The sequence below is a fragment of the Stenella coeruleoalba genome (assembly GCF_951394435.1).
Source record: "Stenella coeruleoalba genome assembly, chromosome: 15".
NCBI lineage: Eukaryota > Metazoa > Chordata > Mammalia > Artiodactyla > Delphinidae > Stenella > Stenella coeruleoalba.
In genome coordinates this window covers 60,083,292-60,109,883 of record NC_137161.1, presented here as the reverse complement: position 1 = coordinate 60,109,883, position 26,592 = coordinate 60,083,292, and the positions used below count along the sequence as shown (strand labels likewise).

General features: G+C 44.4%; 1 protein-coding gene across 2 annotated transcripts in view; it reads right to left on the bottom strand.

The window, feature by feature from the left end:
* Positions 1-443: 443 nt before the first annotated feature.
* SHISA9 (shisa family member 9) overlaps positions 444-26,592 on the bottom strand; it is a 291,767-nt gene continuing 265,618 nt past the window's right edge. Inside the window, exons 4-5 of one of the 2 annotated variants that reach the window (XM_079945064.1) lie at positions 20,990-21,037; positions 444-3,476 (exon numbers count right to left, since the gene is read on the bottom strand). In XM_079945064.1, the coding sequence (XP_079801190.1) occupies positions 3,094-3,476; positions 20,990-21,037 (431 nt within the window). In that variant the 3' untranslated portion in view covers positions 444-3,093. The remainder of the gene's footprint in view (positions 3,477-20,989; positions 21,038-26,592) is intronic. The other variant, XM_079945063.1, reaches the window with a different exon arrangement.

Genomic DNA, 26,592 nt, shown 5'->3' with positions numbered 1-26,592 from the left:
CCTTGTTGATACATGGCAGTCACAGTTCTACACGTCATGATAACCTTTCAGTATCATGAGGTCTGTCCACACCTCCCTAGAAGAAGCCAGAGAATAAACTTCCCTGTCCAAACTCCCTCCCTTCCCCCGCTTCAGTTCAGCTCCCAAAGCCAACTGGAAGGTAACGAGGCTAAGTACTGCTCTTCTTGGGCTCTCACCACTGTTACTTCTTATGGACCAAGCTGCAACTTCACTGCCGAAATTATAGCTGCAGACCTCCAAGTTACAAAATTCACTGGGTGCGGTTTACTCAGAAGAGAAGGAACACGACGAATAAATCCTGTAGATTCAGAGACCGAGAAAGGTCCTTCATCAGGGCTGGGATAAGGGGGTTGAGGGAAAGGAGCAGAAAGGAGCTAAAAGGGAGACTAGAATGATAGAACGTTGGAGCTGGAGGGCACCTCACCAAACAAGCCAATCCACTATTTCCTGAAGTATGCACTGTGCACCACTAGTGAACGCAAGATGATTTTTAGTAGTACATGGATAGAGCACTAACTACCACTGAGTCACACAAGAAACGATTCCCTTTTCACTTGTGTCAGCCCATTTGAGTACTTCAAGGAGAAAGTCTCCAATGGGTGCCGGTATATCTTTAACAACTCTTGAATGTCTGCTCATCTGTTTTTAATCAAGAAAAGGGGAGAGGGAGAGAGAAAAGAAGGAAGGGAAGAGAAAGAAGGGGAGCAAACGCCAGGCTCCAGGTTCAAACCCTTCTGCGGGTAATAGCCTGTAGCTAGAACATAACAATCGCTGTGCTGTTGCCTTTGTCCTTATTTTACACTTATTTTCTATTCAGGGTGACTGATACTGGTTTTCTGTTTGTGATACTGACAGACAGTTTTCCTTTCAAAAGTTAAATGTATTTAAAATGTATCAATTTAGGTACAAATATTGTGATAGGGATACACAAAGATGCCAAAAGTGTGCGGCAGGTACACAGATAACTAACATCAAGGAAACACTGACCAAGCCCACTAGTCGTTACTCCACAGTGGGTAGCACTGGGGTTTCAGCCAAGAGGCTGAGAAAGCAGGCACTAAACCTCCCAGCTCTGCCTCACCCAGCACAGAGCCTCACATTCGCCAGGATCTGACAGAAGGTCTCCCGGGCACGATTTCTTTTCTTTTTTTTTAATGGGCAGAGCTTTTGCTATTTCAAAAAGCTTGAAAAGCTTGATCTCGCCCCAATTCCCCATGTTTCAAGTGGAAGACTAACGCCCAGAGAGATAAAATGCACTGTCAATGTCCCCACATCAGCTGGGAGTAAAGAAGAGAATAAACAGCTGGTTTCCCCGATCCCATGATGTCAGAGAGATGGGGAAGCAGAACGCTGACGTCCAGCATTCCAGGAAGGGTCTTGTTCAGACCACCTTCAGTTTCTGACATCAGAAGAGCTGGGGGTCTCTCCAAGGTTCCTGTTAATTAGCTAAGCCATTCAAGGGACTGCTTGAAAACTTCTCACCTTAAATGAAAATCTCTTCTCCATCAACCTCTCTCTTTGGGCTTCCACTAAACAAATCAGACTATTAGGAAAACTGTCTTTATTGGGACACCCATTAGCTATGAGAATCCATCTGAACAACAACCCCGGGGTATCGTGGATGGGAAATGAACGCATTGCAGTATCTGGGGAAGTGGTTTGGAGGGATCGTTTGTCTATCTACCTATCCTGGAAATGATGGGACCAGGAATGCTTGGGTTCCACGCTAGGTTTGGGGAGCTTGGGGTGGGACTCGGGGAGTTTTGACAGTGTGCGGGGGAGGGAGGTCTTGGTCTTTGCAAGTTGCAGCATTCCCCCTCAGAGTGTGGGATCGGGTGGGCTCACCAACAAACAGAGGACGGAAACACCTTCTACTACTGCAGAAAGACAGGAGGCAGGAAGGCTAAAAGAACACAGGTTGCACTTGGGAAACAAGACTGTCATTCAACAGTGACACATTGAAGGCACCACCCACGCTTATGACATTTTCAGTCCAAAGCAGTTGAAACTCGGCAGCGGTGGCAGCAACAGGCTGAAGGGGAAGGGAGTCGGGGATAGACAGTTAATAGAGGACTGGTTTCTGTCTCTGTTTCTTGTCTCGGAGGCGGGGGGACAACGCCAGAAATCGGAGGCTCTGGGTCCCCTTCTCACCTCTCGTCGACATTTCAACTGTGAATTTTGTTTGTTTGTTCTTGACGACGTTGTTGATTTCCTAAGTCTTGAAGACGCTGGACAAAAGTTACTTTGCTGTTCTTGTCTGTTTTGTAGTGGGATTCTATTTTATTTTCCTTTTTTTAAAAAATAGTTATTTAAGACTCTCTGGACCCTCTCCCTGCCATAAAAGCCTACCCCTCCCATTTCCACAGTCTTTATGGGAGTTGTCTAAAAAAGTTCTTTCTTTCCCATCACTGTCAGTGGGTTCAGGGTCTATTTATTTTTTGTGAGTTTGAGTGTGTGTTGTTTTTGCTTCCAACCTTGATGATATAAGAAGTATATAAATAGCATGGTGGGGGGGGGTCCAGTTACTTTCTCACGCTCATCACAATTATATGTCCACATCACTACTTCCTGGGATTAGAAAATGCTTATCAAGTGCACCAGCGACCCCTCTTTTCTACCCCACCTTCCATCCTTTCTGGCTCTTTCACCCAGAAACAGACAATGCATGGTCAATGGTATATGTGCTCAAATGGACAATTTCTCTAAATTGTGCTACTTTTTTTTTTCATCATGGATTTGTTTCAAGTCAGGAGGAAAAGAAAAATCAGCCCCACGGTTTAGGCATGTGAGTTGGCCACCTCGACCCTGAAGTCGAAAGCGGGTGCCTCAGTTTCCCCTTGGCTGTATTGCTGACCGTCCACGTTCCGGTCTTGCTCAGCTGCCCGCCGACACGCGTTAGGCATGACACAGGAAAAGCGTGATTCCATGTCACCAGTAGGTTTGTCGTCGGTCGGTGTGGAGGGTGAACGTGTGGGTGGGTGTGCGGGCGAGGGACACGGAGGGTGTGTGTTGGGGTATTTTTTGCCTCTCTCAGTTGAGTGTGGTCTCCAGGATGTCCCCTGTAGCGACAGCTCAGACAGTCACTTCCGTTTTGCTGTTGGTGATGAAGTATGGCTGCGGGGGTGGGTAGTGCTGGGTGCGAGTTCCCAAGGGGTCGCTGGAGCTGGACTCAGCCGTGCCCAGCTTGCCCTTGTTCCCATAAGCTTGCTGCCGCCGAAGAGACTGATCCTTGGGGTCCCAGCTCTTAAAGTTGGCAGTGGAATTGTAGGCCAGGGGGTGGGAGGGCGTCTTGTTGGTGCGGGACTTCTGTCCGTTCTGCTTGGCGGGGCCATGCTCAGGACTGAAGGCCCGCGGCTCATCCTCCACTCTTACGGGATGCAGAGGCAAGTTCCCCTTGGCGGCCAGCTCGGCCAGGTGCCGTCGCTTGGAGTAGAAGTCATCATTTACCTTGTCGGCTGTACGATGGGACAGGTAGGTGGACGAAGGGGAGAGGAGAGAGCATAGAGAGGGAGAGAGAGGAGAGAGAGAAAGACAGTTAGGGATTAGCAGGTCAACCCAAGAACAGCATCTCAGTGGGCCAACAGTCCAAACGAGACACACACTAGAAACTCCACCCGGAGCAGACAGAAGGAAGGAAGACAGGGTCATGTGTTTTCCACCAACAAGAGGAGGACCAAGAAGGCGAGGGCATCCACAAGGGAATCTCTAGTTCCCCCCAAATCCTTCTTCCCTCACAATCACACCTAGCACTCCGCCACCCTTGCCTTTCTTATAAAATGCAAGTGTTGTTCTTTCTTCATTATGAAAATGATGCTTCTCATTAGAGAAAATATCGAACACACTGAGAAATATTCGTATCTATCAGCTACCGCCCAACACAGTCGATATCAATACTTGGGTGTATTTTCTCCTGGTTTTCTCAATAAAGAGTCTCATTTGGAATTTGTGTTAGTGCTTTTGTTTTTGCTTTTAGCAGTTAAGCAGACCTGTGTTCAAATCCCACTTCTGCCACCTACTAGCAGTGTAACTTTGGTAAATAACTTTTATTACCAACAGCTTCTGCATCAGGAAAGTGGTTACAATAAAAAAGGATATTTCATAGGGTTGTTTAGAGGGTTAAGTGATGCCGTACGTAAAGTGCTTAGATATTAGCCACCACCATTATCATCATCATTATAAATAACTGTAATTTCTCATGCAACATTCTAGCAAGCACTTCTTCATGTTGTTATAAATCACTAGCAAACAGCATTCTAATACCTACATAGTATTTCAGTGAGCAAAAGTGTGAAAATTAACCATTCATCCTACGGATGAGCATTCAAGCTGTGCCAATATCTTGCTCATATAAATCAATCCGAAATGAGAATTTTCTAGACTAAAGCTCTCTTAGTATTTAGAATTTCGAATGTAAAATAATTCTTAAAATATTCTTTAATCTATATCAGAGGGTGGAAAACTATAGCCCATGGATCGAGCTAGCTGCCACCCATTTTCGTAAATAAAGTTTTACCGGAATGCTGCCATGCCCATTCCTTCACCTGTCTGCAGTGCAACAGCAGATCTGAGTGCTTGTGACAGAGACTGCATGGCCCACATAGCCTGAAATATTTACTATCCAGCCCTGAAATAAATTATCTGAAGTGGAATTACTTGGCCAAAGGCTGTAAACATTATTAAGGCCCTTTATACATATTGCCAACTATGCTACAAAAGAATTATACCAATTTCTGCTTCATTCACCACACTCTAAAGCACTGAATGATTCCTTTCTTTCTTTCTCTCTTTTTTTGTTTTCTTTTCTCTCTCTCTCTCTCTTCCTCCCTCCCTCCCTTCCTTTCTTTCTTTCCTGCCTTCTTTCTCAATTTATTTGATACCTTTCTGAGACTTTATTTTATTTTCTCTCACAATTCTTTTATTAGAAGATCCTCTACACTTTTTAAGTTAATGTCTTAGCAATAAACTCTTGAACATATATCTCTCAGGAGTCCAGAAATATGTGCTGCTCTTCAACCCACACTTCCAGCATCCCATACTGTTACATGTGTGAGATTATGTAAATTCATGGAGATCATTGCCCTTCCACGTTTCTTTTCTCATTCGATCCTTTCAACCACAAGAGGTGGGAAAGACAGGGATTATGACCTCTGCTTGACAGATGCGGAAACTGTCAAGCTAAGGAACATGAAATCATTTAATTGAGGTTACCCGCAGCTAGCGGCTGAGCCAAGGTAGAACCTAAACTCCATTAGACATTATTTGATGCTTTTGAAAGGCCGTAGAGGGAAAGCTCTGTTTTCAGGAATGAGTGAGCACATATGCCCCCGCTTGCCCCTTCTGCATCTGTGGCAGACATCACTCATTGATCACAGAGCTCTTTCCTAGCTAGCATGGCCTTTGCTTAGATTCCTCAACACAGCACCCCCGGAAGCCACATGTTAACCTTCCAGGCTTAATACAGTTTAAGTTGGGTTTCTGTCCATGTTTAATGTAAACAACCCTGAGTAATGCAATCTTTCAAGAGAATGTCCCCCCTTCCTTGAATTCTAGAGCTGTCTGAAGATACAGAGTATCAATGCCAAAAGGAACTAGGGAATAGCTACCGACATGGGAAGAGCACACATTCCCCAAATACCATGCACTCCTTAAGGTGGTATGAGTTACATTCAAGTTGGCATTAGAATCGCGTCTTCCAGAGGAAAGTTCTAGGTTTCCAATGCCATGATGTTTCAGCAGAAGGATGCTCTGACATCCCTCCTTGGACTTCAAAATTCATGTATCCAGTTACCTCCAGGACAGAGTCACTGGCATCTCCCACTCAAGGTGGCCAAGACTGAACCCATCAACATCATTCACATCCGTTCTCCAGGCTCTTCCTTCTCTCACGAGTGGGAACACCAACTCTCTAGTTACTCAAGCCAGAAACACAGGAGCAGGTGCTGATGTCACCCTCCTCTTCTCCTCAGCACAACTGCTAACCCACAGGTCCTTCCCATCGTACCTACCAAATGCTTCTCTAACCTCTGCTATGCCTCCTCCTTGCTTTAAATGCTGCTCTACTTCTGCCACCGAACTGGCTCCCCTGCCTTGAGTCTCACCTCCCCCAGGCCACTGTCCACACTACAGCCAAAAGCATATTTCCTCTTTTGTTTTGTTACGTTTTGTTTGGCCGCACTGTTCAGCTTGCGGGATCTTAGTTCCCCAAACAAGGATGAAACCCGTGCCCCTTGCAGTGGAAGCTCAGAGTCTTAACCACTGGACTGCCACGGAAGTCTCCCAAAGGCATATTTCTAAAACTGACCATGTTACCATCTACCAAAACCTCTCCCAGCAATTCTTCTCAGTCATTTAGTCATACATCAAATAGCCACGGTCCAGGTGGTAGACATTGTAAATATAAGGACATTGGGAGAATCAGAAACAGACAAGGTCCCTGTCCACGTGGGGTGGACATTCTATGAGGGAAGGACAGAATGTGACCAAAGAATCCCACCAATTACATAAAAGTAGAAATATAGTAAGTGCTATAAAGAACTATCCAGTCTTATGAGTATTAATAATGAGGTCTCTGAGCTGGTCGGAGAACCAGAGGAGGGAGCTGACGTGTCTCACCCCTTCATTTACATCAGATGCTCTGTTATTCATCTTTCAAGGTTAAGCTAAGGTGATGCTTTCTGATTCCCTGGCTCCCTCAGCAACCTCTGTGCTATCATAGTCCTGACTGCTCTTTTCTAGTTTTCCATTTTCACATCTATTTGGTCTCACTAAACTGCTTTCAGTGTCTTACTGAAAGTCTCACCCACCCTCATTATGTCCCCGGGCACAATCCAGAACCATTTATTCCCAAATTCCTCTTTCCAGACAATGGACGAGTCTAAGGGAAGCTCAGAGCAAGGGATGCACTGGAAGGTTACCGTTTCTGACAAACTGAGGAAATTGATTATGAAACAGGTGCCCCGACAGGTGGGACAGGTGATGTCCTCTCAAAAAGTTCTAAAGAAAAATAGTCCCAGGGGCATTCAATTCTTGCCCTATCAGTGCAGGTATGGGAAGCAGCTCCCATTAGGAGGAATCACAGAGTCGCTCGTGGAGAACCTACAATACATCCTTCTCCACACCCAACCCTGAATTTGTCTCTTGGTGAACCTGTCATTGGGAAACCCCTGAACATAGAGAGTGTTTGGTATATGGGGCAAGGGTGGGACAGAAAAATCTGTAGGCTTTGGAATCAGACAGACCTGAGTCTATGAGACCTTGGGAATGTCAAACTCCTTTATCTCTCTTTCTTTTGCTGTAAAATGAGGATAATATAACTACTCTGAGGTTTATTGTTAAGAATAAATTATATGAGACATATAAGCTATATAACACAATTCTGAAAGAGAGTAACTAGTCACTACATATATTTTGTCTGTCTTCTGGCTTATGAAAGAGGCACTGGATTAAATCCAACAGACATTTACTGAGAGCTCTGTGCCAGATATCCAGCCAAGCACAAAGGAAGCACTCATCCAAACTAACCACCCTTCCTTCCTTTCTTCCTTCCCTCTTTGCTTCCCTCCAGCTGCCATGTGTATTGAGTGCCTGGCTGTCCCTATGAGACGACACAAGAAGGGGCCTTGATACGTTTGGGATGAGGGGCCGGTTAGGGAAGGCATCCTTGAGGATGCTCTCTTAGTTGGAATCTGAAAAGTGAAGAGTAACAGAAACAGCATCCAGGTGAGCGCACATGGGGTGTATTGCAAAAATAGCTGTAATACTTTGCAGTTCCTTCCATCGAGAGGTGGAGTCTATTTCCCTACCCTATGAATATGGCCTGACCTTGTGACTGGCTTTAACCAGTAGACTGTAGCAGAAATTATGTCACGCACATCCCAAGCCTAGGCTTTTAGAAGTTCTGCAGCTTCTGTTATCAGATCTTGGAACCCTGCCTCCATATGAAAAAGGAAGCCCAGGTTAGCCCCCTGAAGGATGAGAAACATGCAGTCCAGGTGCCCATGTTCACCACAGCCAACAGCAGCCTGCTACCTGCCAGATACCCAGTGAGGCCATCCTAGACTGTGCAGCCATTAGCCCACCTGCCAGCTCATCACAGACACTAAGTAAGCCTGGCCAAGAGCAGCCAAGCCAGCCCAAACCAGAAGAACTTCCCAGCTGATCCAGAACCACAAGCCCAATAAACAGTTGCTATGTTAAGCCACTAAGTTTTGGGGTAATTTGTTATGCAGCAGTAGATAACTGATACAGAACAACATTTGCAAAAGGCCTGAGGTGGGAAGTAGCATGGTAGCTTCAAAAACTGAAAGGATATGTATGTAATAAAGTGAAGAAAACAAGGGTTCACCAGATCATCTAATGTCCTGTATGCAGGATTATATCGTTCACATCTATTTGTTTGTCTGTCCCCCCTCCACATGACTCAGAGGTGTTTTTGACAAGTGCAGAGCAGGTACAGACTTGCTGCATGGGGCATAAAACCATCCTTCAAAGAGTTATTTTCAAGATCATTTCAACAAGGATGTGGTTGGTGGTTAGGTGGATGAACTGTTCCCATAACCAGGAAATGCAATTTTTGTGAAATCCTCTTTTTCATCCCCTCTGATTTAGATACCGAGGATGGGAAAGAAATACTTACCTGGCCACTCTCGGTGTTGTGCATCGTGGTCCCTGTCTTACTATATTAAAAAGCGGCTTGTGAAGGAAATCACAGATTCACTGAGCAGCCTTGTAAGCCCCATTAATAAATGCATTAACCTAACCAACCAAGGTACCTCGTGGGCAGGTGGTTAACAAGCCAACCAGGTAACAGATGTGCGAGGCTTCCAACAACACTGGTCCTCTCCGTTTTGATTTTTCTTCATTTAAAAAGAGGAAGAAAGAATGAAAAAGGTGCTTTCCTTCCAATCAGCCTAATTGCCTTGAAGGAACCAAGGCTTCAAAATTAAACTAAACCTTCCTCCATCTGTCTCTCTCTTAATTAGCAGCAGACACTTGTACAGGTGCCGGGTGGGATGGAGCTTCGCCTCTATGGAAATGGAGAGTCAAGGTAATAGCCAGTTTTCAAAACAAGCTACACATCTGAGGGTCTTGGCAGGTGGCCTCCCACCTACCTTCTTTCCTTGGGCCAAGGATATCTTAAGGAGGGGTTCCTACCACTCCTTCTCCCTTGGTGATCATCTTGGGTCTCAGGTGATGGATTTCACCTGGTAAGCAAGGTCCCACCCTAAGCTTTCAACAATTCCCAATTTGTCCCTACCTTTGGTCCAAGAATATATTGAAATAGAGCGATTAATCTTCCCATCACACTTAAGAATCAAATCCAAATGATTTGCTGTGACCCCGAAGGTCGGCATGGCCTGGCCTCTGGCTGTTGCTTGCCCACCCTCATCTCTCCCTCGCTTATTATGACCCATCACATAGTGTACTAGTTCCCTAGGGCTGCCATAGCAAATTACCACAAACTGGGCAACTTAAAACAACAGAAATTTATTCTTTCCCAGTTCTGGAGGCCAGAAGTCTGAAATCAAGGTGTCGGTAGGTCTGTGCTCCTTCTGCAGGCTCTAGTGAAGTATGCTTCTTTGCCTCTTCCTCTTCGCTTCTGGTGGTTGCAGTAATCCTGGCATTCCCTGCCTGTAGCTGCCTCTGAATTCTCAGGAATTCCCATAAGCTGCCTCCAATCTCTGCCTCTGAATTCACATGACCCTCCTCTCTGTGTGTGTCTATGTGTCCAAACTTCCCTCTTCTTATACGGACACCAGTCACTGGATTAGGACCCACATTAATCCAGGATGACCTCATTTTAACTTAGTTACATCTGCAAAGACTCTATGTCCAAGTGTGAGCACATTCTGAGGTTCTGAGTAGATTTGGGTCGGGATGGGGGGAGGATGCTATTCAATCCAGCATACACACACAGGATTCCTTTCTATCCCAGAACACGCCAAGCTTTTCACCATCTCAGAGCCACTGGACCTTGTCCCTGTTGTTCTCACTGCCAAACACCCTTCTTTTTGGATTCTTCTTGTCATTTGGTTCTCTGATCAAAGGTCACTCAGAAAATTCCTCCTGATGACCCAGTGAAAACACCCCCGTTGCTCTCATCACCTTTCCCTATTTTAATATGTTCTTAGCCTGCATATATGAAATTATTTTTCTTAGTTATTTGTGTATTGTCTATCTCCTTTGACTAGAATGTAAGCTCCAATTAGGTTAGACATCATATCTGCTCTGCTCATCACTGTATCTCCAACATCTTAGCCCAGTACCTGGCACATAGTAGGATACAATAATAAACATTTGATAAGGGAAGAAAAGCACCAGAGACAGTTTGATTCCAATGACATTCTCTCAAATATTAGAAATGGGCAGGATGCTTCATCTTCTGATCTCTGATGGCTGATTTCATATGCCAACTTGACTGGCCCGTAGGGTGTCCAGATTAAACATTATTTCTGGGTCTGGGTGAGATTAGCATTTGAATCAGTGGACTCAGTAAAGCACACGATCCTCTCCAATGTAGAGGGGCACCAACCTAATTTGTTAAGGGACTGATTACCACAAAAAGCAGAGGAAGAGAGGGTCCATGCCCTTCCTGCCTGGCCTGCTTGAGCTGGGACATGAGTCTCCTGCCCTGGACCTGGGATTTACAACACTGGCTCCTTTGGTTCTCAGGCCTTCAGCCTGGGACTGGAAATATACCACCAGCCTCCTGGGTTTCTAGCTTGCAGACAATAGATTATGGGACTTCTCAGCCTCCATAATTGTGTGATTCAACTGCTTCCAATAATTCTCCATATATACATATATTCCATACATACATATTTGTACGTATATATCCTATATAATATATCCTACATATATAATATGCATATATATATAACATATACATTAAGTATATCCTACATACCTATCACACAGATGTAATCAAGGTAAAATGAGGTCATACTGGATTAATGTGGATCCTAATCCAATGACTGGTGTCCTTATAAGAATAAAGAAATTTGGACACATAGACACACACAGAGGAAGGCCATGTGAAATCAGAGGCAGAGACTGGAGTGATACAGCTACACAAGGCAAAGTATGCCAAGGACTGCCACACCCACACACAAATATCCTGCTGGTTCTGCTTCTCTAACTAATACATCGTCCACACTGTAGAAGGCTGCGTGACCTGTGCTTTACAGGGATAGAAGGGCTGGAGCTTCTGGGGCAGGAGAACCAGGCTGCTGCCCAGCTCCAAACCCCTGGCTGAAAACTTGCAGAGGCATGGATGTTCTCTCGCAGCCATAGCTCAGGGGAGGTAGAATGGAGTCAGGCGCAGGGCGCGGGGATTGGTTAAAGAGACCGCTTGGATCCAGCAGCAGGCTGTGCTGACACGCCCCCTTCCCAGCTCACCCAGTGTAACCTGAGTAAGAGCTCACCCTTATTAAGTGCGTGCTCTGCTCCAGGCACCCGGCTAAGGAATGGACATTTGCTACCCCCTTTAATCCTCTCAATATCCTAATGAGGTAGGTGCTATTATTGGTCTCATTTTATAAATGGGGAAACTGAAGCAGGAGAGCTTTGGCAACTTGTCCAAGTGACAGTGCTGGGATCTGAACCCTTGACACCCGGCTGAATTCCAAGTATCCTGAAATTTACGAATGTGTGACAACATTCACCATCTATTTAACCATCTGCCTGCCTTATAGAAGAAACTCTTGTTTCCTTAACAAGTTTCTATCTGCAGGAAAACGTTCCCCCGAAACTAAAGAAGGTGGAGGACAGAGTGAGAATTATAAGGAGAAAACACTTTTCTTGATTCCTCCTCTCAAAACATCAGGGATTGAGATATACATGTAAATCTTATTCACAAGAGGAGACATCAAAATGTCACAACTGGAAATTTCATGAAGTCTCAAACTCCCCCTGGAGGCAATATATGTTTACCTTTTTCTTCCTTAAAGTGGCGCAAGAGAAGGGAGCCGGGGTGTCATGAGAGACTCCCCCTGCCAGGCTCACAGCACTCAGTTGGCTACTGCATTACAAGAGTATGGGTCTTGCATCGTCTGAGATGCACTGGCATTGGCGGGAGTGCTGACCAGTTACCAACAAAAAGTGGCTTCCTGTTAAAGGACTGGGTTGGATAAGGTGCTATATGCTTCTCTTAGAACTGGGAGGAGCCTGAAGCTTCGTCACCACTCCAGCCAGGCACCATCCAGGTGCTTTACAGGTATCATCTCATCTAGTTGGCTCCCCACCCCACCCCAAGCCAATGAGGTAGGTGTGGTTGCCCGGTCTCTTCACGCTACATCACACCGACTCCCTCCATGACCATGTAGGGGGATCCCATTTTGCGATATTCACCAGTATTCTCTTCCCTGTGCTTCCACTCTCCCCTCCCCACCACTCAGAGAGCAGCGATCACTTTTGATGATGACAAAGTATTCCAAGTGTTGCTCCTGAATCCTACACTGAGCTCTTGACAGCCATAGTAGAGCCTTGGAAGGCAAGACGTCAGCAATAAGATCTGAGCATGCTGAGAGAGAAAGAAGGATTAGTGAAGCTGAGAGCGTGCAGGACTCAGTGCAACTTGTTTATACAGCAGATAGCGGAGTTTGGAAGAATTCTGTGACTGTAAAATCTTCTTTAGAATATGGTAGAAAGAGCATGAACTTGAAGAGCAGATGGACCTGAGTTAAAATCCCAACTCTTCCACTTATAAGCTGGAGACCTTAAGCAAGTTACCTAAGTTCTCTAAGCTTCACCAATAAAATGGAAAATAAAATAACAATGCCTATGTGGTAAGGGGTTATGGTATTCAAAAGAACCATGTAAACTATCTTGTATAATGTAAAGTACCAATGTCCTTGCTTCACGGTAGGTATTCATTAGATAGCAGCTGCTACTGCTGTCATTGTCAGAAAATAAAGTGAGGATAAGAAGATCTACTTTGCAAAGTGCAGCAGAGAAGTAAACAAGTGACAAAGTGTGAAAGCACAAACCATTATGCCTGGCACACAGTAGGCTCCTTAAACGAATACCCCATCTGACATGATACTGTAAGAGACTGCTACTTGTCATCCAGATCTCTTCCACCTTTTTTCTCGGGCACATGGCCACCTAATCCTGAGCTAGATTTCCCTAGCCTTCTTGGAAGCTAAATTTGGCCACATGGCTGATCTCTTACCAATGGACTGTTAGCAAAAGTGATGCATCCAGTTTCCACTTCAACTTACTTAAAATAAAATTGGTTGCCCTGGGTGTCCTCTCTCCCCCTTCCCATAGGCCAGGACAGCAACTAATTATAACAATGCAGATGAGGACAATACAGTAGGTGGCCGCAGAGCAACAATGTTGGAGGAACCTGGGTCCCTGAGTGACAGCTTGGAGTAAAGCTGCCCCACCAACCTGGACCACCCACTCTGGGGCTATTACACGAGAAAGAAATATACTTCTTTCTCTTAAGCCACCGTATTTGTGAGGCCTTTTGGTTCACTAGGACAGTGCTGAACTTTTATTTACATGGGAGTGTTTTCTGGGTCTCTACTTTTTTTCTCTCCATCATGAGCTGAATGAAACAGTAAAAGGGGAAACAGTTCATGATAAAAAAAAAAAAATACCCAGGTATTTCTCCCTTCTTTTGAAATACATGTTATGAAGCTGCACAGGCTCCTGCGGTTGTCTCAGCAGGCAGAAACAAGAAAGGCAGGGAAAAAGCCTAGCTTCCAGGCAGGAGAGAGCCAGGAGGAGGTGGGAAGATTTGTCTTTATGGCAAATTAGCCCCCATTTCACCTGGTTCTGGGCCTCACTGTAGAGACACAAGGAGGGAAAATCACATTTGAACCAGGTTCTAATTAAAGCCAGGACTCCTGGCTGTTTCTACAGGGCCACACGTCTTTCCTGAAGGTTTATTTCTCTAAGAGAGAAAATTGGAAAGGGGAGAATGGAATCCTGGCCCTTTTTTATCTTAGCCCTGAGGGTCCCAAAAGAAAGCACTGCTGCCTTTGCTGATGATGATTCTGAAACAGTGCCTGGCTTGGGCTTTGCACCAAAGCTATCCAGCTGCACGATCAGCCCCTTTGTTGTGGCTGCAGGGAGCCCTCTGTGAAGATCTCACTGCCAATGGACCTATGAAACCTTAAGCCCTGTGTCTCTTGCCTTAGGCAGTCCTGTTGGGCAGTCACCACTTTCTGAAAGGCTATTGAACAAAGGTGGCTGGACTCATGCTCCATCCAAGGCTGACCCCAGAGCCCCCTGCATTGAAGGACCCTGGTTGGAAACTGTGCACTCCTTCACTGCCCTTCATCCTGCACTGCTGCTCCATAGATGGAGATATTTCTTCTCAGAAATTCATTGCATAGTTTGTCTTACGATCAACCTCTGAACTGGTAAAATTTTATATAACTGGTGGTTTTTTAAAGGGAGGAAATAAAAGTTAACTCTCCTTAATCCTACGTACTTCCTTCCAATGTGCAAAGGACCATCTCAAAGTAGATAATGATAAGATTTGGGACTCTGTGTTAGATGAATGCATGAAGGACCTCCATTTTCCCCCCTTCCTTGTATCCACACTCTTTTTATGTGACTTTGAAACTCACCTCCCAAAAAAGAGGATCTTGTTTCCCCACCACTGGATTCTGAGTTCATCATGTGATTAATGAAGGTTAGCAGATATGACACACACAGAAGTTTGAAAAGTGCTTGCTGGTGTTTGATTGCTCTCTTTCACCTCTGCCCCCATCATGAAAACATGTCTGGGCTACCTTCTCTAAGGATAAAAGACACCTGGAGCAGAACCAAGTCACCCAGTCTTTCCAGCTGAAACCAGCCTACATCAGCCAGCATTCATCCAACCCCAAGTCATATGGGTGAACTCAGCTCAGACTAGAAGAACCTCCTGCATCAGGATAAATCACTGGCACATAGACCTCTGATCTCAATAAATGCTGAGCTAAATAAGTTTAAGCCATGAGATTTGAGGTTGTTTCTTATGCAGCATCATTGTAACAATGGATAACTGATACAAATGCCAATCATTCACTCACCCTACTCCCAGGAAGAGCCCTAATTTCCAGGTGGGGATCCATGTCTCCGGATGCGCAGGCCCAGCGGCCATGGCTCACGGGCCCAGCTGCTCTGCAGCATGTGGGATCTTCCTGGACCAGGGCACGAACCCGCGTCCCCTGCATCGGCAGGCGGACTCTCAACCACTGTGCCACCAGGGAAGCCCTTCCCTACTCTTAATCCAAATGGTTTGGATGACATACCCCTCCACTCCTTCACCCCCTAACCATTCCCCAATGACTACAAACAACCCATGTCGTTACTCTCACCATAACAATTTGTTCAGAGGTAGGTGGCCACATGGACAAGGCAAGCCAATCATAGCAAAGCCTGGGATCTTTACTTATGGAGATAGAGGGACCAATGAGATCAATGATCCCAGCCTTCCATTTATAGGAGAGGCAACTGGAGCTGTGGGCACAAGGACACCCAACGGAACAGAAGCAGCACTGGATCTAAACACAGGCCACCCCCCGCTTCCACCTGGTTGATTTTTCTATTTCCCAGGGCCTCTTTAGAAAAGACAACAGGATTCCCTTCAAATGCGATGCTCAGCTTCAATTAATAATTTATTAATAAAATGTATGTTTAGTGTCTACTATGTGATGGCGGTACCATGCAAGATTTGGGGGATATTTAGCATGAATGATATCTAGCCAGCTTAGCCTCAGAGGGACACACGTTTTTTAAAAAATTTTACTAGAGTATAGTTGATTTACAATGTTGTATTTGTTTCTGCTGTACATCAAATTGAGTCAGTTATGCATATACATATATCCACTCTTTTTAAGATTCTATTCCCATATAGGTCATTACAGAGTACTGAATAGAGTTCCCTGTGCTATACAGTAGGTCCTTATTAGTTATCTACTTTATATATAGTACTATTGCTATCTTGCTGCAATGGCATTTTCTGCAAAGCAGAGAACTCTCTCCACAGGCTCACTTCATGCCCTATGGGTTCCCAAGGAAGCTCATCAAAATGCCAGTGCTTGCTGTATGCTTTTCCAAAGAGGCTGAACTCACAAGCTGGTAGGATTTGATTTTTATTAAAAAAAAAAAAAATCACTTCCTTATCCTCCACCTGCTCTGTACCCTGCTGCTCACCCACAAACCAATAACCCAAGTCAGAAAGTTGCAAAAGCCTGACTTTTATGAAGTAATGTTTTAAGGCTACTTTTAAGTGAGTCCTTCCCCAGGTTGTGTACCCTCCGACAGAACTGTAACCCAAATCACATACTTTCTGTGCTTCTGTAGCATCTCTTGGATGAATATTTATCACCGAGCTACATTAATTTTCTCAAAAGAAAGAAAGAACTAGGATCTCTTGAGTGCTTACCATGTACTAGACACCGTTTTTAGCCGTTTCACCTACATGATCTAATTTAAACCCTCGTAAAGGGAGGTGATGAGGCAATATCCTTTTTTTCCATGTGACAGATGAGAACTAAGGCCCAGAGACACTGAGTAATTTGGCTGCCAACTGACTCTGCCACAGCTGATAAGTGGCAGAGCAGGATACCAAATCCAAGACCGTCCACCTCCAATGCTCTTACCTTCCAGCTATAGCCCCCAGATCAAACCCCAACTAAGAAAACAGCAAAAATACTCATGTATTTTTGGAATACATGAGGAATGCTGGCATGCGAAAACTGGTGCTCTGGGGTAAGCTGTGTTTGTATCTAGGATTGGGTCTTAGGAAAATGTAGGTCCAGAGTTGAATGCACATAAAATGACCCAGGAGGTGCATTTTTAAAGTGAAAAAATGAAAAATGGAAAGTGAAAAATCCAGAGGTTCCAGGCCCATAGGAGTAGGTAGGCCCGGGATGGACATTGGTAAAAAGCATCTCCCACGATTCTGGGTCAAGTCCTTAAGCCATTCTTTTTTTTTAAAGACTGATTTTTTTTTTTAATTGAAGTATAGCTGATTTACAATGATCAGGAGAACAGCAAAGTGATTCAGATAGATAGAGAGATATTCTTCAGATTCTTTTATACATTATTAATAATGTATAAAAGAATTATGTTATTAAGAATATGTCTTAATATATACTAAGAATTATGTATAAAAGAAATATGTTATACATTATTACAAGATATTGAATATAGTTCCCTGTGCTATACAATAGGTCCTGTTGTTTATCTATTTTATGTATAGTAGTGTATATCTGTTAATTCCAAATTCCTAATATGTCCGTCCCCTCGCCTTTCCCTTTTGGTAACCATAAGTTTGTCTTCTATGTCTGTGAGTCTATTTCTGTCTTGTAAATAAGTTCATTTGTATCATTTTTTTTATGTTCCACATATAAGTGATATCATATGGTATTTGTCTTTCTCTGTCTGACTCACTTCACTTAGTAGGACAATCTCTAGATCCATCCATGTTGTTGCAAATGGCATTATTTCATTCTTTTTAATGGCTGAGTAGTATGTCATTGTGTGTGTGTGTGTGTGTGTGTGTATGTGCCACATCTTCTTTATCCATTCATCAGTCGATGGACATTTAGGTTGTTTCTATGTTTTGGCTATTGTAAATAGTGTTGCTATGAACATTGGGGTCTTAAGCCATTCTTTGAGTTCTGGGTCCTGGTCCTGGGTGTGATGCCCTGTGTGAGTGTTGGCAATCTCATTTATCTCAAGAGAACTCAGTTCCCTCATCTGTAGAAGCATAAAGGGTGAAAAAGTGTATTTTCTTCATTGCTTCATGGAAGGGTATTATTTGCATTGTCTCATAAAATTACTCCCCCAAACCTGATAGAATGTGAATACTATCATCTCCTCCATTTTGGAAATGGTAGAAATGAAAGTCCAGAGCATGTGACTGGCTTGGGCAAGACCACACAACTTGATTCTAGTCAGAGCTAGAGTGATGAAATCACAGCACTATGCTAGAAGTTTCCCCCAAGTTCCAGGCTCCAATGGCATGCTACACCAAGGACAGATCAGGTTCAAAGATTCGTTTTGCAAAATAAATGTATTTCCATGATACGTGTTCATACTGGTTAGGGGAGTCCACTGGGATTGAGGTGGTGGTGTCTTCTTCCATCCTGGGTATTAAACAATTATTCCAGGAGTCCACAGGGCTGGGCACGTGGACCTACAGCAGTGACCACTAGGGGGAGACTTTCCTGGAAAACCTCAGGTAGTGAAAAATGGATAGTGCAAACCGCTAAGATTTGTTTGCCATTTCGTGGCAGATAGGATTCCCCTCCCAAGAGAGTTATAACCAATGCAGGTGGAAGCAGGGAACTCGTATCTTCAGGGACCTAGCCCTTTCTCCTTTGAAGCTACTGCTTCTTTATCTAACCTCCCCAAGGGACACCCATCCCTCTGTCCATGCCCTGTGTTCCCAAAGTGGGTTCCTAGCAACATTCCAGTAACTGGATCTCAAGCTGTGAACTGGTTTTCCATAGAGAAAAGAGATCAGACGTCAAAAGTATTTGGGAAATGATGGGCTATACAGAGTTTGACAGTTTTTTTAACCATGAGATTTTTCAGAGCTTTAATTTGCTCACCTGATAATAATAGTAATAATTATACCAGTTACAACCTCATGTGTTTATCACTTTTGACATGCCAGGCACTGTGACATGTGTTGTACATGTTACCTCACAACAACCTTAGGAGGGAGGTGATAGTGTTGTCTCCATCTTGTTGATCAAAAAGAGGGGCTCAGAGAGGTTGAATGACTTGGAGAAAGTAACAAGAGTACCAGTGACGGGACCACGATCAGAACTCAGGTGTGTCTGAGGCTAAGTCCATCACACTCTGCTGATACCTCTCTTTTAAGAAGGTGGCAGGGTGTACAACCCCCCTGACCTTGTTATCATGCCTCATGTAGATTCAGGGTCTGGAGGTCGAGTAGAAAACAATAGGGAAAATCAGTGACCCCAGAGGAACTTGGGCCTCCCCTCTCTGGGACCCCTTTTCTCTTCCCCAGACAAAGCAGGATAAATACAGATGCATTTAGGAGGAGAGGGGAAATTAGCCTGGTTTGAGGAGAAAAATAGCCTCTAAGCCCTTGCTTTTGACCTGACCTGAAATATTTTCTAAATGCATCAGACAACAACAGGCTGATATAAAGACAGGGATGCTGACTGCCTCTAAATGTTGTCATGGGAATCGTAATGGCTTTGTTTTTCACAAGGGAAGGAAAAAAAAGTTTATGCCTCAAATTAGTAGGTCTGTCATGTTCCAAACTGTTTACATTTCTAAAAATGGATGTTGACATGTGAATACTTATTATCTAATGCAGACCCAAAAAATCTGCCTCTCTCAAGGCAACAACTGGGTAACAAGGGGTTCTCATTAGACACGAGGGTCTAAAGCTCTCACTCCCAATTCTGGAATATGGGGTGACACTCCTCATTCCCCTCCACCCCGCCCCAGAGCTCAAGTTGCTTCGGAGCCTCTGGGACTCTGGTCAAACTTCCCTCTTCAGAACCCTCAACCCACAGAAAGATGCTTGGAGACCCAATCAAACAGTCTTAGTTTCCCAGCAAGATTTCTCTACTGCAGTGGTTTTTAAAGTATGGTCCCCAGACCAGCAGCATCAGCATCACCTTGGAACCTGTTAGCAGTTCAGCTCCTCTGGCCACACCTAGTGAATCAGAAGCTCTGGGGTGGGGCCCAGGAATTAGGTTTTAACACTCCTCCAGGAGATGCTGATATGCACTGAAGTGGCTCAAACTTGAGAACCACAGGGTGGCCCACGGCTCCGTCCTCTGCACTCCCACGCACTCACTACCTTCTGCAGTCTCTTCATTACCCCTCTGCTCTATTTTCTTCTCTTCATCCTCTACCCACCCCAGTTCAGGGCACTGCCCACCTGGATGACTGCAAGAGTCTTCCAGAAGGTGACTTCAACTCCAGCCCACCCTCCCCCAATCCAGTCTCCACTTAGAAACCAGAACTGTCTTTTGAGAAGGCAAAACGGCCCTACCAGTATCTTACCTACAGCCCTGCAATATCTTCTAACTTCTCCCAGTTCAAGGTCACTAAAGGGTTTGACCTTCACCTGCTTGGGTCAGCTACATCCTCCCAACTACCACATCCGACAAAGCATAAGGAGTGAAGAAAGAAGAGAACTGAGTTTCCAGTCTGTTCTGGAAAATAGCCATTCCCATCACACCCCAGTGGGAAATAACTTAAGCATTAGAGTCAGGCAGACATGGGTTCAAATTCAGCTTCATCACTTAGCAGCTATATGACTTTAGACAAGCAAGAGCTAGCCTCGCTCAGAGGCCCATGTCCTCGACTCTGAAGGGGAAGGACAACACATACATGGCTGGGTCATCGGAGAGTTCAAGGACAGACAAAATGACATAAAGGGCCCAGCCCTCTGTCTGGCACATAGTAGGGGGTTAATAAATTATAGCCACCACCTAGCCCAGTCACCCAGCTAGTTAACGCACAGACTCAAGGGGACCAACTTTTGATGCTCACCATGGTAGCCAAGAAAGTTGAAAATAGCATCTGTTCCCCAAAAGGCTAATCATTCCCAAGACCCAGGGCCAACAACCTGACTCTGTTTATCTCTCCCTCACAATTTGTGTTTTTCCCCCTGCATTAATTTACCTTACATTTTGCCATTTGCCTGCACAGTTTTCTGAGAAAAAAAGGTCTCCTGGATGTCTTACCTGGGATGGTTTCTGATAGTGACATTTTCCTTCAGGCAATGAACATTGGGAAGTGAGGAGTGGCACACTTTTCAACAACAGCCCGGAGCACAGACATGCCACCCCAGGCGCGCAGACACACACACACACAACACCTACACACTGGAACTCAGACGGACCCGCAGGTCCACCCAACGCGGACACATGTGTGCACACAGACACCAGGATTCTCTGTGCCTTCATGGATTAATGCCAAATCCAACAACACCTGGACAAAAGAGCTAGAAAAAGCCATACGGTACCTTTCGGTGACTTAAGTGTCGCCACTGTCCAGTCACCCTCAGAACTTCCTAAAAAAACAACAATGGAGAGATGCTGATCTATCTGTTCACGGGCTTCCCATGTGTGCTGTGCCCTCAATGCCCAGATGCTCTGCAGGCACCCCAGCTGCAGCCTCCAAGGGGCGCAGGTCTCAGGGGACCGGGAAACAGGGCGAGGGACCAAATGCGCAATTACGATTATGTGAACACTTCTCTCTGCAAGGCCCTGAAGCACGATTAAGATAATACCCAACACAGGATCAAGAGAGGTTCCCCTGAAGAAAGCCTAGATGTTTTCAGGGAGGGAGAGAATTCCTAGGTGGCTCTAAATTTCAACCCTCTAAGAAAGAAAGCAAAGTTTTAGTTACATGAGGTCACTTTGGCTAATAACGCTCTGTTGACAAGAGATAAATTTTGATCTCTTTTATTGCAATCCCCCTGCTAAAAAGGTGGGGGGAGCATCATTAGCTCCAAATTCAAGGTCGGGGCAGGCTCTGCTGACTGCAACTTTAAATGCTAGGTGGCAGGCTGGGTGGAGTGGAGACCCCACATTCACAGTGCCTAGCACACAGTCTGTGTTTGAAAAATACTGTTGAATGAATGAATGAATTCAAGGTTCTCCACGGGGTCACTCTTCCTGAAGTAAGGAAATTCCCCTCAATGCTAAAGGAATCAAACTTGTTATCTGAGAATCCCATAACGCCTGGGACTTTGATTATAAATCAGTTTCTCTAAATTGAATTCCATTTTAGAGGTACTGGATGGGCCCTGGGGGAATCTCTTATTATTAGGAGAACCTCATAGTGACCCTTTTGTAAAGGATGGTGAGAATGACTATGGCTACAGCCTACCCCGCTCCTCGACAGACCCTCTCTGTAAGATCGGGTTTTACTCAAACCGAGGCAAACCTGCGCACGTGCCTAAGCAGCAGCCTCTGCCCACTGGCTGGCGGCCTGACCAATCAGCGTGCGCTACTAGCTCCAGTTTCCTTTCTTAGGAATCTACCTGGAAAAACCAAGTCCTCAACGTTTCTGCACAATTTCCAGAGATTTATCAGGCTGCCAGCTGGGAAGAGATGGAGGGAACAGTCTGTGATCTGAATGATTACAGAGCACAGATCCGGCCCCATTTAAACATTTCTGGTTGGCCTCCCAGGCGTGCCAAAGGATGCTCAAATGGCCACGTTCCCCCTGCGGATATGAGCGCTACACCCTCATCACTAGCAACAGAGGGGAAATTGGAATAACAGGTGAAGAGTGACGAACTTAAAATTAAGTGGGACCCGCCTGGGACGCCTTCATGCTTCTTCTCCCTCTGAGCCAGGATCGTTGACATCTGGGAATAGTGATGCGGCCCCAGATCTTCCTGTGCGGGGTGGACACGTGCCTGACCGAGTCACTGAGTCACTAAGCCCAAGGAAGCCGTTTGCTCCCAAATCAAATCCACGACTGCCTTGAAGGCAGGAAACAAGCTGTGGTCACCTCTGTCCCCACTATCTAAGACGGGGCAAGACAGTAACAAGTTTTGTTTCGTAAATCCAAAGCTAATAAGGGCAGTTAATAAGATGGCACACAAGCTACCAAATATATAGCAAGGCCTCATTATGGGCTTGGTGACACTAATGGACATTAGATAAATATTTTTTGGGTGAAAAATTAAATGCTTATGTAAGGAGGATGGGCCTACGGCATTGAGAGGAAGCGGCCATGAGGGAACTTTCTGGGAGAGGAAGATATTTCTTATCCTTACTGGGATGCTGATGACCCTAGTGTATGTGTATTTTCAGTAGTCACACTATTGTGAAATTACAATCTGAGTAGTATACTATTCATAAGAAATTATACCTCAACTGTAATGCACCTTAAACATGTGATACCTCAACTGTACTCAGCATCATGAGAAAACTTTTACCTTCAAACAAAGAAAACAATTCATAGCTTAGTAGGTCCTCCCCCACAAAGAGGAAAATGGGCCTTTTCAATCTTTTTTTTTTTTTATTTTGGCCTGGTTATAACCTCTGGTGCCAGAAATTGCTCTGTGAGAGACAGCATCGTTTCGTGGGAAGAAGATGACCTGAATCAGGCTATCCCAAATATGGGTCTCGGCTCTTTGGGTGTGACTTTGGGAAAATTACTTAACTATACCAAGCCTCAGTTTCCCCATCTTTTGACCTTGGGACTGATACCTCCTTCAGAGGTGTGCTGTTTGGGTCAATGATACTAGCTCACTTTCCTCCATAACAATGACAAAAGAAAAACTAGCAGAGGTTAATTCACATTTGAGGGGCTTAGGCATCACGTAGGGTTTTCACACATGATTCCTACAGAAAGAGCAAAAAAGAATTCCTGCCACAGCTAAGTGCATTGTTGCTGTGGTTGTAAAAAGTGCTACTGGAAAATGTAACATGGTACTGGGAAAATAGTCCATAGAGTGTCAAATAGCAACAGAGAAAATATTTTCTTATTAAATTCTTGAATTAAAAAAAAAAAGGCACAGCCTTTTATCAATAATGCTGTTACTTCCTGTCTCTTTCTCTAGCTGGGCAGCATAAGTTGCACTAAAGCATCTGAAGGGCATGCGGTCAGGAACCTTTAGCAGCTGAGGATTTAAACTCTCAAGACACCTAGAGGAAAAACTAGACACGGGGCCAATAGGAGCTAAATGCCAACATGCAGGCAATTTCCACTTGCAAAGCCCATCAGGAACTACATAACAGAGCGGTCTTTTCCCAGTTCTGGAGGCAGGAATCACCCATCTCTGAATCATCAGGTGACCCTTCGGGAGATTTTCACAACTGTCTTTGCAAACATTGACCCATGAAGAACCATAAAGCGGGTCCTTGCATTGTAACCACCTATCCACAGGTGGCTCAGGCCAGAGGATTTGTGTGCTTAACTGAATTTTCAGGTTACAGTTTGGCTCAGTCGAGAACAACGCACACTTCTTGACTTTAGAAAATACTTAGAAAATGTTTAAACCCACATTTCTGACTCAGTAAGGAGAGTTAATGGAGTGAAACAGAATCTTTCTCTGATGGATTGTAGGAGTCATAGCTCTGGGCATATGGACCTTCACTGTCCAGGCTATTGACGGGGAGAGTGAAGAGGTTTGGGCCGCCTCTTTGCTGGCCCTAAGCACAACTCAGAAAAGTCATCTGCTGTTTGCTTCTTGTTTGTTTTATCAGAGTCCCAAAGTGAGTTAGCTTTCAGGCACATCTTTCCCATCAAACTAGAGTGAAGATATGGACCCAACTTTCTATTTCCTTCAAAGTGAAATCTACCAATTGCATGTTAATCAAGGTACCAGTGTATCTGGAAATTCAAGGAAAAATATGACCAACAAACAATTCTGGTCTGGAGACTTTCATATGGGGCAGTATTGATTGAGGGCTGACCATGTACCAGGGTAAGCACTTTCCCTGCACTGTATCATCAATTCTTGCCAATAGACAATTAGTTGGATATTTTTATTATCTCCGTTGTACACATGGGGTAACTGAGACCTGGAAGGTTGAGTAATTTCTGCAATAAACGTATGAACTGGATCTTAAACTCAGTCCTGACCAACTGCAGGGGCAGTGCTATATGCCACCATCTTGCTGATGATCTCATGCTCCTGACATGATGGGGGTGGTGTCTGTCACATGGTATTATTCAGTGGTTTTACAAATATGTATTGGGAGGGCTTATTAAGATCCCTTCATGAGTGATCACAGGCCACAGAAGCAATAACCGATTTGTCCTGTGCCAGCAGAGATGAGGTGGGCTTTACCCTTCGTGGAAGACGGCAGAGAAGAGGAGGAAAAAGCCAGGAATCATGCAGTTTTAGAACATGTCAGACCTCTGCAGATGTCAGTGGGTCACCAAATACAGACCCCCAAGTTTATTCACCCCAAGGAGAAGAAGAGCCGAGGGTGAGTTCTGGAGTGATTTTGAAAACACTGAAGTGAGCATTTATTTTGTTACTATTACATGGACTAAATGCTTAAAATAATATTTGAGTTATGGATAAAACAAGATTTTTTTTAATTACATAGTCCAAAGGCGATATTTGATGCTTGTGTTCTCTGGTGCTCTGCTGAGACCAATTTTCCCACATAGCTCTACATGGTTGAAATGGCAGGTGGGGGATGGGAAAAGGTAAAGAAAGGAAAAAAGGGAAGAACTTTTGAAATGAATAAAAATACTAGTTCAAAAAAAAGAGAAAAGATCCCTTCATGGTGCTACATGCTGGGGATACATCGATGAAAGGGACGGACTTGGTTCATGCCTCAGTGGGACCTACAATCAAGGGACACCAGATTAAATGTCTGCAGGACGGATGAAAGCGTTGAACAAATAATCATTCAACTTCATCACTCCTTCTTGTACAGAGTACAGTGAGGTTTAGCCTCTTACGTTTCCCTAGTGTATGCTAACATTTTACAATAACTGGCCAATGAACTCCTTGGGAACGGAGACCGTTCTGTAGTCACATGCTATATAGGACCAGATGTTACATTCCCAAATCCCTGAATTATAGAAAGAAAGGAGCTCTCTTTAAACATGAATGAGTGTGATTTCAACAAGCAAACAACAAAAATAAAATTAAATAAATAAAATAAAAATTAAATTAAATCAAATCAAATTAAATTAAATAGATGGGAAGTCTTGTTTGGGAAGAATTTATCTCAGGAACTACCAATAATTCCCACCCTTTTCTCCCCAGAGTTGGTAGTGAATGAAGGAGACACATTTAATGGTCCACGGGTATTCTAATGACTAGAATGAGTAGAACTGTTTAATTTTCCAATTTTAAAATTAGAATGGAGCTTGGAAACTAGAGAGTTCAGGTTCTTCGTTTTTCACACAAAGAAGCTGAGGTCAGGGGGTTTTGGTGACCAACCCACTCGATGTTCTGAATATTAAAGTCTCCAAGAGAACACTGATTTTCCAGAGGTATTTTTGAACTTGGCAGTTAACACTAAAGGCTGTCCAAGTCTCCCCTTATTTACTGAATTGAAATTTTTAGAAAATGAGTCTGGTTATCAGAGACTGCAGAGCTTTCTACAGCAAACCATTTTTTAAACAACTTCTCTACTGGGTGGTAATGATTTTGTTAATGAAATGCATTTCATCATTCACAGCACAGTCACATTATGCCTTAATAGAGAACCCTTGAAATAATGTTTATTATGGGATTTGCATTTCATTTGGGCAGGCAGACTCTGGACTCCTGGGTAACCCATCGGGTCATGCATTCGCTCAGTCTGCCCCTCACGGGACCTCACAGGACCAGTGACTCAGATAAAGCTTGTGAACTCCCGTAATAGTCAGAAAAGAAGGACCAAGAAGAAGAGGGTCACATCAACCACAGCCAGGATCGAGGAGGGTACCCCAAGTGAGACCCTTCAGAGTTTTTAGAAGATATAGGGGTGCTCCCTTCCAACTAAGCTATTCTTTGATTCTTGTCAAAGACAAGCTCATTCCTTCATTCAACAAACATTTCAGGAGTCCCGGCTTTGTGGAAGAAAGTGTTACTCAAGGAGTGTCAAATAAACTTTCAGACTGCAAGTTTAATTCCAAATGCACTGCAAACATTTGCTA